This window comes from Bombina bombina, chromosome 5, assembly GCF_027579735.1.
Source record: "Bombina bombina isolate aBomBom1 chromosome 5, aBomBom1.pri, whole genome shotgun sequence".
NCBI classification, from domain to species: Eukaryota; Metazoa; Chordata; class Amphibia; order Anura; family Bombinatoridae; genus Bombina; species Bombina bombina.
In genome coordinates, this window is record NC_069503.1 from 243,312,747 (window position 1) to 243,329,971 (window position 17,225).

The 17,225-nt window shown below is 38.8% G+C and overlaps 1 protein-coding gene across 1 annotated transcript in view; it reads right to left on the reverse strand.

Moving 5' to 3' along the window:
- PDSS1 (decaprenyl diphosphate synthase subunit 1) overlaps positions 1-17,225 on the reverse strand; it is a 93,373-nt gene that overhangs the window by 66,113 nt on the left and 10,035 nt on the right. Inside the window, exons 2-6 of the mRNA XM_053713923.1 lie at positions 15,210-15,268; positions 7,067-7,199; positions 6,780-6,910; positions 4,880-5,021; positions 3,296-3,407 (exon numbers count right to left, since the gene is read on the reverse strand). Coding sequence (XP_053569898.1) covers positions 3,296-3,407; positions 4,880-5,021; positions 6,780-6,910; positions 7,067-7,199; positions 15,210-15,268 — 577 coding nt within the window. The remainder of the gene's footprint in view (positions 1-3,295; positions 3,408-4,879; positions 5,022-6,779; positions 6,911-7,066; positions 7,200-15,209; positions 15,269-17,225) is intronic.

Genomic DNA, 17,225 nt, shown 5'->3' on the forward strand with positions numbered 1-17,225 from the left:
ATAACATTCATTTTTAACCCCAGTGAAGTTTTCATAATGTGATTTAAGCACACAGACTTAGAACAAGTATAAGTAAAACATTCCAGTCACTCCTATATAACTTTTGAGGCTGTCTGATAGTGACACTTAATTCCTGAGATAAGAATGATATACTTTGGGGCAATAATAATTCGGGGTAACACAGGTATTAGAATAATATTTGCATAAACATTCTCCCTATTTCCTTAGTTTCTAGTGTATATAAACCGTAGAAAAAACAAAACCTTTTTTAACATATAAGGATCTGGCAATAGAACATTATAAGAAACCTTTTTATAGCTATCTAGGCATTCTACAATGCCGAAAAATCACTGGCCTTCAGGGATTTTCAGCCCATAATACCTAACTTTGGAGCAAGATGTTTTTGACATTTTCAGGAACCATAAAGTACCATATTGCGGATCAATAGATGACAAAGCGCTAAATGACAGTGACTCCGCGGCTTCCCAGGATCCCTCCCCGGGACAACCGTTTAGAATCCAGTCCTTGTTTAGTTTTTAAACTTGTTAGTGCAGCTCCACCACAGACCCCCAAGTGAGATAAATCATAAGATGCTCCATGTATGGCTTTAATGTTGTCGGTATAGTTATCGAAGATTTCTAGCTTTTCTATATGCTGTTTCGAGGCAAATGCTGTTTTAAACTGAGAGCCAGGAGGTGTTTTCTCCATGTGGGCTGCTGGTGAAAAAATGAAAGTCGCCTGCTTACTTTTCCCGTTTGCATTCTTTATTGAGGGATCATTATCCTTTTTTGCTGACAGCTGGTAGGTGTTCGGCTGAAGTAGATCTCCATCCAAGGATACTTCATGCTGCATGGCCACCCCGGGCCCTAGGGACAGACCAAGCTCCCATGTTGCAGATGGATTTGTTATTGGCACCTCCGCTGCTGCAGGCGGTACCTTACTCATAAGAAGTTAAAGCTCATGTACCGAAGGTGCTTTTTCTATCAAGGGCTGAAAGATCCTCTCTAGGGTGAGGAAGATAGAGTTAAGTGTGCTGGAGGAGCCTTTATCCTTTATGTCAGCTGGAAGAGAAGCCACCATGCCGGTCTCCATGATTTTTCACTCGGTATGAAGTGCTGGTTATAAAAGGCGGGGTACGCTGTAGATAGCCAAGATGTCAGGGTAGGCTTAAATGTGTGATCAGTCCTGGTAAAACACCACGGTATTGCTGACTGTGTAGATTATTGCTGCTACAGGCGTCAATTGTCCGATTCCGGCCCTGGGGTCATAAATACAGCAAAAAAAAGTTTCCAATTTTGTTATATATTGCTTAAGTGCCCAAATGTTATCGTGTTGCTGTAGTTGTGGAGCTTTATACAGCGGATTAAAGGCCACTCTCCCGGAGCTCATGAAAAGTGAGACTACACTGAGCCGCTGTTAGGACACGCTCCCCAGCATGGGTGTTTTTTGATGGTTATAGATGTGTTACAGATTTTGGGGGTCAAAGTTAGAAAAAGTGGGGTTTTTTTTCAATTTTTTCATCATATTTTATAAAAAAATTTATAGTAAATTATATATGATATGATGAAAATAATTATCTTTAGAAAGTCAATTTAATGGCGAGAAAAGCAGTATATAAATGTGTGGGTACAGTAAATGAGACACAAACACCGCAGAAATGTAAAAATAGCCCTGGCCCTTAAGGTTAAGAAAATTTAAAAATGGTCTGGTCATTAAGGGGTTAAAAACATTAAGACTTAGCAGATATGTTATTCTATAGCAGTGTTTCCAAAACCCAGTCCTCAGGGCCCTGAACCCTTTCATGCCGGGGTTAAACGCGTCTACATCGGAACAACTGTTCCGATGTAAACAAATTGAAATCTCGCAATTGCGCACGTAATCACAAAATTTCAATGATGGGATCGCGTCAGGGGGCGTCCCTATGATGCTTGGCACGCCTCCCAGACCGCGATCCCATCAGGGAAGCGCCAGTGGCTTCAGGAAAGCCAAGGGGTTAGGACGTTGTATTCCGTCCTTCGGCGCTAAAGCCCAGCAAATTTAGGACGGAATACAGTGCACTAACAGCGTTAAAAAGGTTAACAGGTCAGATATTCATTATATCTTAACTAGTGCCCAGGTGAAATAATCAGCTCACATAACATGAATATCTGGCCTGTTATGGGTCCTGAGGACTGGAGTTGGGATATGCTGTTCTATAGCAACACAACAGAAATATCTTGTAATTACGAGGAGTTTACTGACCCTTTGACCCCTTCGTACCACCATCAAAGTGTTAAAATCAGAACGCAGTTCCGATGAAAACACTTGCTGTAAAAATGAAATCGTGATTTCAAGGCCAGGATTGGATCATGGGGAACTGCCTACGCTACTATGCATGCCTCTCAGTCGAATTATTGATTGCTTCAAAGGGAGAGCCGGCAGGATGCCATATAAGGTAGGACGTTCCATGCCATCCTTTGGTGTTAAAGCTCAGCGCTGTTAGGATGGCATGGAACGTTCTAATGGCGTGAAGGGGTTAAAAGGTACAATTTTTACATATGAATATTTACATAAACATATTTGATAATTAGCAAACTATGGGCACATAAGATAAATATTCTAAATGCATTGTGTTTTGCAGCCCAGGAATGAAAGGCTTGAAAAGCCTCAAGTTTTGCTGTGGCCAATTAGGGACAGGCATAAAAAAAATGTCTGCATATATATCTAGCAATCACTGTGCAGCAGGATCAGGGCTCTGAATTCCACAGAATGCTTTACAGCCTATCTTGGGGAAGAGAAAAAGGAAAACCAGGCAAAATAAATATTTAATTGAAGAATGCTTATGATTAGGTATGTGCTAAATTCATTATTTGGATATTCATTTGTCAAACAAATTCCGAATATGGTCACAGGTAGCAGCATTTGGCTATTTTTGCCACTGAGTATATTAGTGTTAAAATGCAACACACAATGATATATATATATATATAACAAAAACTCGGTCTGAGGAAGGGGATACTCTGTCTCCGAATCATCACAGTAAAGTGTGTTTTTGAAAAGAAGACCAGTAAGTGCAAGTTTTTGTTATTTTTATCTAGTGGTTACTAGCACCTGGCCATTTGACCTTTGAAGTGAGAGTGCTCGTGTGTGTATATATATATATATATATATATATATATATATATATATATATATATATATATATATATATATATATATATATATATATATATAATGAAATAACATGCATGGTCTTTAAAAATTAACACACATATATAGCATTAGAATACCACAATTTAGCATTGGAAGAACTCACCACGCACCAGATCTTCAATAACTTGACATAACACAGTTACAACAGCAGTATTTCCAATTCGTGCTAAAGTTACAGAGGCGGCTGACAATATAAAGTCTCCAGCAAGAACAGCCTTTAAAAAAAAAAATAAAAAAAAAATACTTTAACTTCAGAAAAGGAGGGCTAGATTACAAGTAGTGCGCTAGCGATATTGCACGTCTGTTTTTTTAGCATGTATTACAAGTTGAAAGTAAACGCATTCTCTCGAGCTCAATTAAATTTAATACTCTGGCTAATTAAAAAATAAAATACCCTAATTCGTTAGAGTATGTACTTTTTGCATTATCGTTCCTTGCAAAAATGTGTTTAACCCCCGCCCTCGGTAAAAGGGGTTAAACACACAGATAAAGTCCCACTCTGTACACAACCAGTGATTTGTTCTTACTTGTGGCTCTTGGGAAGGACACAGCAACTAACCCATTGTGTTGTGGCCCCCAAGTGGGACTTCAGATTCGGTACAGATTTACAAACATAACATGCTCTAGCAGAATAAAGTATTCTATTTTATTCTGCATTAGAATCCCTTTTAAAGCTGATATGCTTTGTGTTGTGGGTTTTGTAAAATCCAAATGCAGTGCAAAAAGCGACTGATAATATTCTAGGTGAGTAATGGTCATCAGGACAACACATTTTTTTTACATAGAGCAGTAATGTAGCAAGTATTAAAGTGGTATTGTCATGTTTTCCTTGTTTTATTTAAGAGGAAATTTCAAAACATTTTACTGGTTTCTGATTTGTACTTTTTAAAAATCATGTTCCTGTCTCGTCAGGCTTGTAGATGTGTGTCCAACTCCACCAACAGAGGTGTAGGAATTGTCTTTATCATCCAGTAAAGATTAGCTGAATATATACAATGTATAATGCTATATTAGTTTCAATTTAAATTTAGAGGACTTCATTTTTTTCAATATTTTTTATTTTAACATTATTCAACAGGATGGTTTCTAATTCAGAACTAAACCGCATCTAAACTCTTTAATTCACTTCAATTTTAGGAAAGATTTTAAAAGCTTTTAAATATGTTTATTATAGTTTGACTGGTTGCTATAATCTTGTCAAGTGAAAACAGAAGCTGGAAAAACTCTCCTATAGTTAATTTGTTATTAAAGGATTACAGGAAAGTTTAGGTGGTTATCCAAGTGGCAGTGAATATTACAGGACCTCACAGCTGATAGTCTTGTATATAAAGGCCTCTTACTGCAAGTACATGAATTCTAGCAGAATAGTCAACTAATCGCTAGCAAAAACAAAAAAGAACCACCACAAACAACTATAGATTGTTTTTGTATTCTAGACATTTATGACTCAAGGATTATTTTATTCAAATATGAAAAAGATCAAAATATTGTTTGTATTTAAATTAAAGGTTTGATTTTAAAAAATGCTGAGTGCCAAATGATGTTCTTGTAGTTGCAGTACAGTGCACATTTATTGTAAAAGATAGATACACTGCACATCCACTTATGGCTTTACTTTAATTTCCACTTCACAAATCTTTAAATAAGAAATCAGAAGGTAGAATAGAGTGCTATTAGCATGACTCACCTTTTTCTCACCCCAGATCTGGTTCACCGTGTTCTTCCCTCTCCTGGAGCATGAGCCATCAATAATATCATCATGAACTAAGCTAGCAGTGTGGATCATTTCAGCTATTATGGCAACAGATCGTTGGGTAGGGTGCACCTCTCTGCAGAAAAATGCCAAATATTATTCCATTTTCTAAATCTCTCAATACACTTCCTGACAGAGGAGTACTGTGGTATAAATAAAAGAAGCATTGTTTATTTTCAGAAATCTACTATAGTAAATGTACAGTAAAATAAGGTTCTAAATAGTGGTCAAATCCTGGAAATTCATTTTATGTTTTAAAACTGTTTCTCACTGAAATCAAATGGAAAAACTCACTGAGAATATTTGTAGAAGATGAGGTATTTAGCGGAGGAGTCAGATGAAGTTCTATACCCTACCAGACTGATTGGGGGGAGGGGGGACAGGACGACCAGAGGACCACATAAAAATGTAATTAACAAGAGCATCTTTTTCCATTATCTGAAGTCAGAGACAATTAAAAATGGTTCCAAGTTCAACTATATATAACAACTCCATCAAGTGATTTTGCCAGCATTGTCAAGGCTGAGATGCACACTATAAATGATTATACTTGATGAGCATTACCATGGACAAGAAAGTTTATATCTTTGGTTTTATTAACAAAATATGGTGGAACCCTGAAATGTCCTATTTATAAAGATGAAATAACAATGGGACAATTGTATAAATAAAGATAAATAAGTAATAGCAGAAACAACATTAGGCGGATAGCCCTTAATCATGCGGGTCTGTGCACAATTAAAAAAGGTAGCTATTAATTATGCACAGACCAGCAAGATTAAGGGGTAACACCCAACACATTGTGGTTCTATTACTGTTGAGCAAACAATAAAATAAGATTTTTATAATTGGAAAGAATATTTTTTTGTATTGTTATATGGGATTGCAGTCTCCCAACAGCGTGTAATGAAGCCTCAGAAGGGTGCTGGACTGTAATGTTTTATATTTAACAATTGTTTAAAGCAGCAACTTGATCTTGCAACTTTTATGAAATTGTATAATGTCTTCATATTAGCTTCTATAGATGTAATCTTTGGAATAAAATTGTTCATAAGCACTCATCAGCAGAAGATAACTGATAGTGAAGAAATAATGTGGAAAGTAAAGGCTCAAGGACAAGCTCCCCAATATATGTAAGCAAAGCTAGCAATTACTCTGAATATAAGTCAGGCTGATACCTGAGGTCCTTCCACAAGTATGGTACAGCGTTCCTATATAACCATCACCTGCCACAGCCAATGACAGCACTGATGGAAGGTGTCAACTGGAAATAATTGGGTAAGCGTCCACTCGAAATTGCCTTGCTATGGATCCTCTGCAGGGCCAAAATTCTAACCGCACTATTTCCTCCACATGCAGGATATTTCCACTGTCAGTTTTTGTGGGTTATGTAGATTTTTTTTATTCTATGTGCTGTCATATTTCTTGGTTAAAGTGAGGATCCAAATGCGGAAGTAGGCGGCTGCCTATATCTACCATGCTGTCATGATAGAAAATAAGAAAAATTGATTTTTACTTACTGGTAAACATCTTTCTTCACATTTGGAGTGACAGCACCACAAAGCCAAGAAAAACATCCCTCTCTCTTGAGCATGCATAAGCTTTCTTAGTTTATTCTGATTTAGTTCCCTCCTCTCATACAGCTTAGCTTTAATAGAAAGTAAGCTGTATTGAAAGAAAAAAAATAACCAATTTTTTTTTTTTAGCAATGTGAGTACTTTTTTGATAGTGGAGTTTATACAAAAAGTAGATGACATTCCTTGCTGTCCAATTCACCATTTATCTAGTCTAGTGTAAATATAGTAGGGCATCACAATGTACAATTCAATATTACCTGCACTTATTATTGTGGACATTGCATGCTCGTGCCATTAAGACAACCATTATTGGCCTAATAGCTTTCCCTTTTCCATCAAAATAGTACTCGCACATTTCCTTAAGTTCTTTTGTTGTTATGAACAGCTCCTACAAAAAAATAATAGGTCAAAAAGTAATGTAGCCAACAAAGTGATATCACAAACTACAAAATATATTGTCAACTGGTTTCCACTTACTATTAAATATTTAATATTAAAATCATAAATACTAGCAAATAAATTGTAGGATAACTAGAAAGATCACCTTCTTGATATCTTCATAGAGGCTTTTAATCTCATTGCTCCCAAGTTTGAAAGGGTCATTGTATTTGGCCTCACTGTTGGCTTTACTGCAACAACACACCCTGGGTGTGGAATGAAGAAATTGTGTCTTCTGCCTAATACATAACGGGAAGAAGTCATTAAAAAGGGACAAAGATTTTGATGTGTAGTGCTACAATATGTGATTAAACAACCCAGTGTGAAACATTTCCAAACAGAGTAACACCTTGTTTAACACTTGTCTTTCAAGGAACACCCTCTAGAAGCCAGTACTGAGTGAAGCAGACACAGCTAGCTGCTGTCATTTATAAGGAAATATTGCATTAGCAATAGCTTCTCTAAACTTGACATATGCAGTGCATACTGCCACAACCTCAGAGTTAAACTACAGGAAAAGGGGGAATACATAAACTAAATTGCAAATGTTTACAACACAGTTACATTTTTATTTTATAATCTATCCTTTTAAGGTGTCATTGTATACAACATGCCATTAAAAAGGGACTATTACATAAAGACAAAAAAACAAAGAAGTACTAGCAAATATAGTACAATTTAGCAACTTGGCTCCTGTGATTTGTCAAGCCCTACAAAAATACCAATATTAATTACCGGTGTTCTGTCGAGATTAGCTACCTCGATGAGCGCATGCCCACAATTACGTAATTGCATTCCACAACTTATTCAGAAGAATCTTTGAAATGCAATTTGTAAGCATGCGCACATCCTCGGTAGCTAATCTCGACAGAGATTAAAATGAGTCTTTGATTAAATCCTAAAGCAGCGATGCCCATGCAAGCATGCATACTTTAAGATGTTGGTAGCTAATTCCAACAGTGTGTTTTATAATTCTGTTACCCAAGGCTGTTTACTGCTCATTTGCGTAAAGAGTACATTGACATTAAAGTTTGCACAGTAAATTTGCACATAGCGCTGATAAATATTCTGCGGCATGTGCAAACAAAAGTTTTAATGTCAATGTACCCTTTACGCAAATGAGCAGTAAAAAGCCTTGGGTAACAGAATTATAAAACACACTGTCGGAATTAGCTACCAACATCTTAAAAGTATGCATGCTCGCATGGGCATCGCTGCTTTAGGATTTAATCAGAGATTGATTTTCATCTCTGTCTAGATTAGCTACCGAGGATGTGCGCATGCTTATAATAACGTAATTGCATTCCAAAGATTCTTTTGAATCATCTATGGAATGCAATTACATAATTGTGAGCATGCGCACATTGAGGTAGCCAATTTCATCAAGGTAGCTATTTTCGACAGAACACCGGCCACCTACTATTTTTTTCCATTTCATAGATATTGAGACTATTTAGTGGACATTCTACTGGTAGTGATGATTGATTTGCTTGTTGTACATTTATCTGCTTGGATAGATTTAGTGATGTTGCAGCCTTTCCGCTACAGAGTGTTTTAGTAAGATATTATTATTATTCTATGACAACGTTTCATGGCCTGATAAATGAGAACAGAAAAGAAAGAATTGTGTATTTGCGTGCATACCCAACCTAAAATATTCTATTTCATTAGAGAAAACAGAATTTATGCTTACCTGATAAATTACTTTCTCCAACGGTGTGTCCGGTCCACGGCGTCATCCTTACTTGTGGGATATTCTCTTCCCCAACAGGAAATGGCAAAGAGTCCCAGCAAAGCTGGTCACATGATCCCTCCTAGGCTCCGCCCACCCCAGTCATTCGACCGACGGACAGGAGGAAATATATATAGGAGAAACCATATGATACCGTGGTGACTGTAGTTAGAGAAAATAATTCATCAGACCTGATTAAAAAACCAGGGCGGGCCGTGGACCGGACACACCGTTGGAGAAAGTAATTTATCAGGTAAGCATAAATTCTGTTTTCTCCAACATTGGTGTGTCCGGTCCACGGCGTCATCCTTACTTGTGGGAACCAATACCAAAGCTTTAGGACACGGATGAAGGGAGGGAGCAAATCAGGTCACCTAAATGGAAGGCACCACGGCTTGCAAAACCTTTCTCCCAAAAATAGCCTCCGAAGAAGCAAAAGTATCAAATTTGTAAAATTTGGCAAAAGTGTGCAGTGAAGACCAAGTCGCTGCCTTACATATCTGGTCAACAGAAGCCTCGTTCTTGAAGGCCCATGTGGAAGCCACAGCCCTAGTGGAGTGAGCTGTGATTCTTTCAGGAGGCTGCCGTCCGGCAGTCTCATAAGCCAATCGGATAATGCTTTTAAGCCAAAAGGAAAGAGGTTTTTGACCTCTCCTTTTACCAGAATAAACAACAAACAAGGAAGATGTTTGTCTGAAATCTTTAGTAGCCTCTAAATAGAATTTTAGAGCACGGACTACGTCCAAATTGTGTAACAAACGTTCCTTCTTTGAAACTGGATTCGGACACAAAGAAGGTACAACTATCTCCTGGTTAATATTTTTGTTGGAAACAACTTTCGGAAGAAAAACCAGGCTTAGTACGCAAAACCACCTTATCTGCATGGAACACCAGATAGGGCGAAGAACACTGCAGAGCAGATAACTCTGAAACTCTTCTAGCAGAAGAAATTGCAACCAAAAACAAAACTTTCCAAGATAGTAACTTAATATCTACGGAATGTAAGGGTTCAAACGGAACCCCTTGAAGAACTGAAAGAACTAGATTTAGACTCCAGGGAGGAGTCAAAGGTCTGTAAACAGGCTTGATCCTAACCAGAGCCTGAACAAATGCTTGAACATCTGGCACGGCTGCCAGTCTTTTGTGAAGTAAAACAGATAAAGCAGAGATCTGTCCCTTTAGAGAACTTGCAGATAATCCTTTCTCCAAACCTTCTTGTAGAAAGGATAGAATCTTAGGAATTCTTATCTTGTTCCATGGGAATCCTTTAGATTCACACTAACAGATATATTTTTTCCATATTTTATGGTAAATTTTTCTAGTTACAGGCTTTCTAGCCTGAATCAGAGTATCTATTACAGAATCTGAAAACCCACGCTTTGATAAAATAAAGCGTTCAATCTCCAAGCCGTCAGTTGGAGGGAAACCAGATTCGGATGTTCGAATGGACCCTGAACAAGAAGGTCCTGTCTCAAAAGGTAGCTTCCATGGTGGAGCCGATGACATATTCACCAGGTCTGCATACCAAGTCCTGCGTGGCCACGCAGGAGCTATCAAGATCACCGAGGCCCTCTCCTGATTGATCCTGGCTACCAGCCTGGGGATGAGAGGAAACAGTGGGAATACATAAGCTAGGTTGAAGGTCCAAGGTGCTACTAGTGCATCTACTAGAGTCGCCTTGGGATCCCTGGATCTGGACCCGTAGCAAGGAACCTTGAAGTTCTGACGAGACGCCATCAGATCCATGTCTGGAATTCCCCATAATTGAGTTATTTGGGCAAAGATTTCCGGATGGAGTTCCCACTCCCCCGGATGGAATGTCTGACGACTCAGAAAATCCGCTTCCCAATTTTCCAATCCTGGGATGTGAATCGCAGACAAGTGTCAGGAGTGATCCTCCGCCCATTGAATTATCTTGGTCACTTCTTTCATCGCCAGGGAACTCCTTGTTCCCCCCTGATTGATATATGCAACGGTCGTCATGTTGTCTGACTGAAACCTTATGAATTTGGCCTTTGCTAGTTGAGGCCAAGCTCTGAGAGCATTGAATATCGCTCTCAGTTCCAGAATGTTTATCGGGAGAAGAGACTCTACCCGAGACCATAGACCCTGAGCTTTCAGGGATTCCCAGACCACGCCCCAGCCCACTAGGCTGGCGTCGGTCGTGACAATGACCCACTCTGGTCTGCGGAAGCTCATTCCCTGTGACAGATTGTCCAGGGTCAGCCACCAACGGAGTGAATCTCTGGTCTTTTGATCTACTTGAATCGTCGGAGACAAGTCTGTATAATCCCCATTCCACTGTCTGAGCATGCACAGTTGTAATGGTCTTAGATGAATTCGTGCAAAAGGAACCATTGTTGCAACCATCAATCCTATTACTTCCATGCACTGCGCTATGGAAGGACGAGGAACAGAATGAAGTACTTGACAAGAACTTTAAAAATTTTGATTTTCTGACCTCTGTCAGAAAAATCCTCATTTCTAAGGAATCTATTATTGTTCCCAAGAAGGGAACTCTTGTTGACGGGGACAGAGAACTTTTTTCTTTGTTCACCTTCCATCCGTGAGATCTGAGAAAGGCTAGGACGATGTCCGTATGAGCCTTTGCTTTTGACAGGGACGACGCTTGAATCAGGATGTCGTCCAAGTAAGGTACTACTGCAATGCCCCTTGGTCTTAGAACCGCTAGAAGGGACCCTAGTACCTTTGTGAAAATCCTTGGAGCAGTGGCTAATCCGAATGGAAGTGCCACAAACTGGTAATGCTTGTCCAGAAAAGCGAACCTTAGGAACTGATGATGTTCCTTGTGGATAGGAATATGTAGGTACACATCCTTTAAATCCACGGTAGTCATAAATTGATTTTCCTGGATAGTAGGTAGGATCGTTCGAATAGTTTCCATTTTGAACGATGGTACCCTGAGAAATTTGTTTAGGATCTTTAGATCCAAAATTGGTCTGAATGTTCCCTCTTTTTTGGGAACTATGAACAGATTGGAATAAAATCCCATTCCTTGTTCTCTTATTGGAACTGGATGTATCACTCCCATCTTTAACAGGTCTTCTACACAATGTAAGAATGCCTGTCTCTTTATTTGGTTTGAAGATAATTGAGACCTGTGGAACCTCCCCCTTGGGGGTAGTTCCTTGAATTCCAGGAGATAACCTTGAGAAACTATTTCTAGCGCCCAAGGATCCTGAACATCTCTTGCCCAAGCCTGAGCAAAGAGAGAAAGTCTGCCCTCCACTAGATCCGGTCCCGGATCGGGGGCTATCCCTTCATGCTGTTTTGGTAGCAGTGGTAGGCTTCTTGGCCTGCTTACCCTTGTTCCAGCCTTGCATTGGTTTCCAGGCTGGTTTGGGTTGTAAAGTATTACCCTCTTGCTTAGAGGATACAGAATTAGAGGCTGGTCCGTTTCTGCGAAATGGACGAAAATTAGGCTTATTGTTAGCCTTAAAAGACCTATGCTGTGGGAGGGCGTGGCCCTTTCCCCCAGTGATGTCTGAAATAATCTCTTTCAAATCAGGTCCAAATAATGTTTTACCTTTAATGTTTTAGGAATGTTAAGCAATTTTGTCTTGGAAGACACATCCGCTGACCAAGACTTTAGCCAAAGCGCTCTGCGCGCCACGATAGCAAACCCTGAATTTTTCGCCGCTAATCTAGCTAATTGCAAAGCGGCATCTAAAACAAAAGAGTTAGCCAATTTAAGTGCTTGAACTCTGTCCATAACCTCCTCATACGAAGATTCTTTACTGAGCGACTTTTCTAGTTCCTCGAACCAGAAACACGCTGCCGTAGTGACAGGAACAATGCATGAAATTGGTTGTAGAAGGTAACCTTGCTGTACAAAAATCTTTTTAAGCAAACCCTCTAATTTCTTATCCATAGGATCTTTGAAAGCACAACTATCTTCGATAGGAATAGTAGTGCGTTTGTTTAGTTTAGAAACCGCCCCCTCGACCTTGGGGACTGTCTGCCATAAGTCCTTTCTGGGGTCGACTATAGGAAATAATTTCTTAAATATAGGGGGGGGGGAACAAAAAGGTATGCCGGGCCTTTCCCACTCTTTATTTACTATGTCCGCCACCCGCTTGGGTATAGGAAAAGCGTCGGGGGGCACCGGAACCTCTAGGAACTTGTCCATCTTACATAATTTCTCTGGAATGACCAAATTGTCACAATCATCCAGAGTAGATAACACCTCCTTAAGCAGTGCGCGGAGATGTTCTAATTTAAATTTAAATGTCACAACATCAGGTTCAGCTTGATGAGAAATCTTTTCTGAATCTGAGATTTCTCCATCAGACAAAACCTCCCTCATGGCCCCTTGAGATTGGTGTGAGGGTATGTCAGAACAGTTATCATCAGCGTCCTCTTGCTCTTCAGCGTTTAAAACAGAGCAATCGCGCTTTCTCTGATAAGTAGGCATTTTGGATAAAAGATTTGCTATGGAATTATCCATTACAGCCGTTAATTGTTGCATGGTAATAAGTATTGGCGCACTAGATGTACTAGGGGCCTCCTGTGTGGGCATAACTGGTGTAGACACAGTAGGGGATGATGTAGTATCATGTTTACTCCCCTCATTTGAGGAATCATCTTGGGCAATATCATCTGTGGCATTACTGTCCTTACTTTGTTTGGACACTATGGCACAATTATCACATAAATTTAAATGGGGAGACACATTGGCTTTCATACATATAGAACATAGCTTATCTGATGGTACAGACATGTTAAACAGGCTTAAACTTGTCAACAAAGCACAAAAAACGTTTTAAAATAAAACCGTTACTGTCACTTTAAATTTCAAACTGAAAACACTTTATTACTGAATATGTGAAAAAGTATGAAGGAATTGTTCAAAATTCACCAAAATTTCACCACAGTGTCTTAAAGCATTAAAAGTATTGCACACCAAATTTCAGAGCTTTAACCCTTAAATTAACGGAACCGGAGCCGTTTTCAAATTTAACCCCTATACAGTCCCAGCTATATGCTTTGCTGAGACCCAACCAAGCCCAGAGGGGAATACGATACCAAATGACGCCTTCTAGAAGCTTTTTTAGTGATTCTTAGATCCTCACACATGCATCTGCATGCCTTGCTCTCCAAAAACAACTGCGCAGTAATGGCGCGAAAATGAGGCTCAGTCTATAACTAGAAAGGCCCCCAGACTAAAAAAGGTGTCCAACACAGTGCCTGCCGTTTTTTAAACGTTCCCCAAGATTATAATGCCAATTATAAGCTACAATCTGCATAATATGCCCCAATAAAGCAATCGTTTTAGCCCATAAAAATGTCTACCAGTTTTTAAGCCCTTTTTTAAGCCCTTTATTCTTTTATATTTGACTAAGAAAATGGCTTACCGGTCCCCATGAGGGGAAATGACAGCCTTCCAGCATTACATGGTCTTGTTAGAAATATGGCTAGTCATACCTTAAGCAGAAAGGTCTGCTAACTGTTTCCCCCAACTGAAGTTACTTCATCTCAACAGTCCTGTGTGGAAACAGCAACCGATTTTAGTTACTGTCTGCTAAAATCATCTTCCTCTTACAAACAGAAATCTTCATCCTTTTCTGTTTCAGAGTAAATAGTACATACCAGCACTTTTTTAAAATAACAAACACTTGATAGAAGAATAAAAACTACATTTAAACACCAAAAAACTCTTAACCATCTCCGTGGAGATGTTGCCTGTGCAACGGCAAAGAGAATGACTGGGGTGGGCGGAGCCTAGGAGGGATCATGTGACCAGCTTTGCTGGGACTCTTTGCCATTTCCTGTTGGGGAAGAGAATATCCCACAAGTAAGGATGACGCCGTGGACCGGACACACCAATGTTGGAGAAATGTAATTCACTCTAGATCTAAGAGTTGGGCATAAACCAAAGAAGAGCTATAATCACTGTACGTATCTGGACAAAAATATAACCACTGCAAACAGACAAATCAAAAGCACAAGGTAGCCACATTTACAGTAGATTAAAGGAACAGTCTACTCAAAATTAAACTTACATGATTCAGAGAGCATGCAATTTTAAGCAACTTTCAAATTTACTCCTATTATTGTTAGCTTTATTTGAACGTAAGCTTAGGAGCCGGACCATTTTTGGTTCAGCACCTGGGTAGCGAGCTTGCTAATTGGTGGCTACATTTAGACACCAATCAGAAAGCGATACCCAGGTTCTGAACCAAAAATGGGCCCGCTCCTATGCTTACATTCCTGCTTTTTCAAATAAAGCTACCAACGAAGAAAAATTTGATAATAGGCTTAAATTAGAAAGTTGCTTAAAATTGCATGCTCTATCTGAATCATTAAAGTTTAATTTTGACTAGACTATTCCTTTAACCAATGCACACCGCACAATAGTCTGATACTTTGCTGTCATTTGGGGGGGGGGGGGGGGGGTTGACAAAAATGGTCCACCCAAGAAAGAAAATAAATCAGTGCCAAAGAAAGAAAGGCAAAATTTGCTTTAACATTCAAGTATATACACCTTACCACTTACCGCCAAAGAAAGCCGATTGGGACCGTGAAAGGTGTGGTGCTATACGAGGAATAGAACAGCTGAAAAACATTAAAATTATACATTAATTTGTAGCTCCTGTGGTGTAAATAACATCTATAAATTATAAGTTACACAAAGGAACAAAAAATATAAAATGTTCTACTTTTTTTAGGATTGTAAACAAATTACTTTCTTTAACGTTGCAACCCTAAGTTAAAGGGACAATAAACACCTTGATATTTTTATATAAAATGTTTAGTTATACACAATAAAACAACTTTGGAATATACGTCATTAATTGGCCCCCTTTTCATGTAATGTAGCTCTAAATTGAGGATTTTCGAATTCTTAGAACTTTAAATACGTCCTGATGACTTCTTAAGGACAACTTTGCTACATACAGTATTTGTCCATAAATGGCTTTAACCAATAACAACTGCAAAACAATGCACTTTATACTAACAAATAATACTATACTAACTATTGACAGCCTTGTTGTCTGCAGACTAAAGCCCAGATTGGCTCCAATAAATTAGGGAAATGGTGGGTGGAGTTTAACTATTAAAAAACAATTGTAGGAAAATGGATTATAATTCAGTGCTGGACTAACCAATGAGCCAGGGAGCCCCCACTTTACCAAGCCAGCCTCCTTGATTTTGAACAAATTAGTCAAGCCCTGTGTCAATTTGTTTTAAACATTTAGTTTTGGCTGATTTGTTAAATGTCTTGTAGTTACTGTCCATTAAATACATAGTCAAATGTTGATCCTGTGCTATTCCAGATGATGATACAGCGGGTAAGCCAATCAGAAGCAGACATACGTGCATATGCTCCAATTGCTGACCGTGAAGGTTGAAGTCCAATGATTAGAAGCTATATGCGATCGGCATGCCTGACTGGCTCAATGGCCAAAAAATATGAGTTACAATTCTTGCATCTTTCAAGGTCTTTATGCAATATGTGTTTAAAGGGACATTATAAACTAGATTTTACTTTGCATAAATGTTTTGTAGATGATCCATTTATATAGCCTATACAGCTTTTTTTTTTTTTTTAAATAAAAATCTTTAGTTTTGCCTATTTTTAAATAACATTGCGCTGATTTTCAGACTCCTAACCAAGCCCCAAAGTTTTAGTTGAATACCGATTTATACCTACTCCAGCTTGCTCCTGTTTGTGTAGAGTCTTTTCATATGCAGAGGAAGGGGAAGTGTCTGTTTTTCAGTGCGTGTTCCAGCTAATCTTTTTAACAGTGCTAAATGGGAGCTTTTAAGTAAGTTTTTTTTTTTTTTTTTTTCCAACAAGCTTTATTAGTATAAATGATAATTTTACAATTGCCATGGATATAATCCGGCGTAATATAACAGACAATAAAACAATGAAGATGAAATATACAAGAGGCAGGATCAGTACTATCTATTGTATGCAGATCCAAGGAACCATGCATTTGCAGAGTCACACATAAAGTTCTGGCAGAGTTCATAGTAGCTTGTGGATTTTTTCTTTTTTAAAATAACACATGTGGATGAAACTTCCACTTAACATTTAAACCAAGCAATGCGACAGAGATCCATGTAAGAAAAAGAAGGATCTTACTGATATTGATACACGTGAGAAATAAGTTGCAGTCATCAAGGTATTAGTTGAGTGATAGGATATAAGGTCTAGGGAACCAGTTCGGATGGAGTGCGGCTCAAGGGTCAATTTCCGGGTGAGTCAGATGTGTCCTATTTTTGCTATATACTACGGGGGTTAATGTGGCTGTACAAGGTGTCTGAGTGTCAGAGAATTGTTAGTTAGTTATGGCAGAGGTCTAGAAAGTGTGTGGGTGTATGTTTCCCAATAAAAGGACATGGCGCAGTAGAAATCCATCCTTTTTGTTTTCTGGTAGTGAAACCTTTCCAGGGAGAGGAGAAGAGTGACATTATGCACCCAGTCTTTTTGAGTAGGAATGTGTTGCTGTTTCCACAGTCTAGGGATCAGTTGCTTAGCCCCACTGAGCATAATGTATAATAA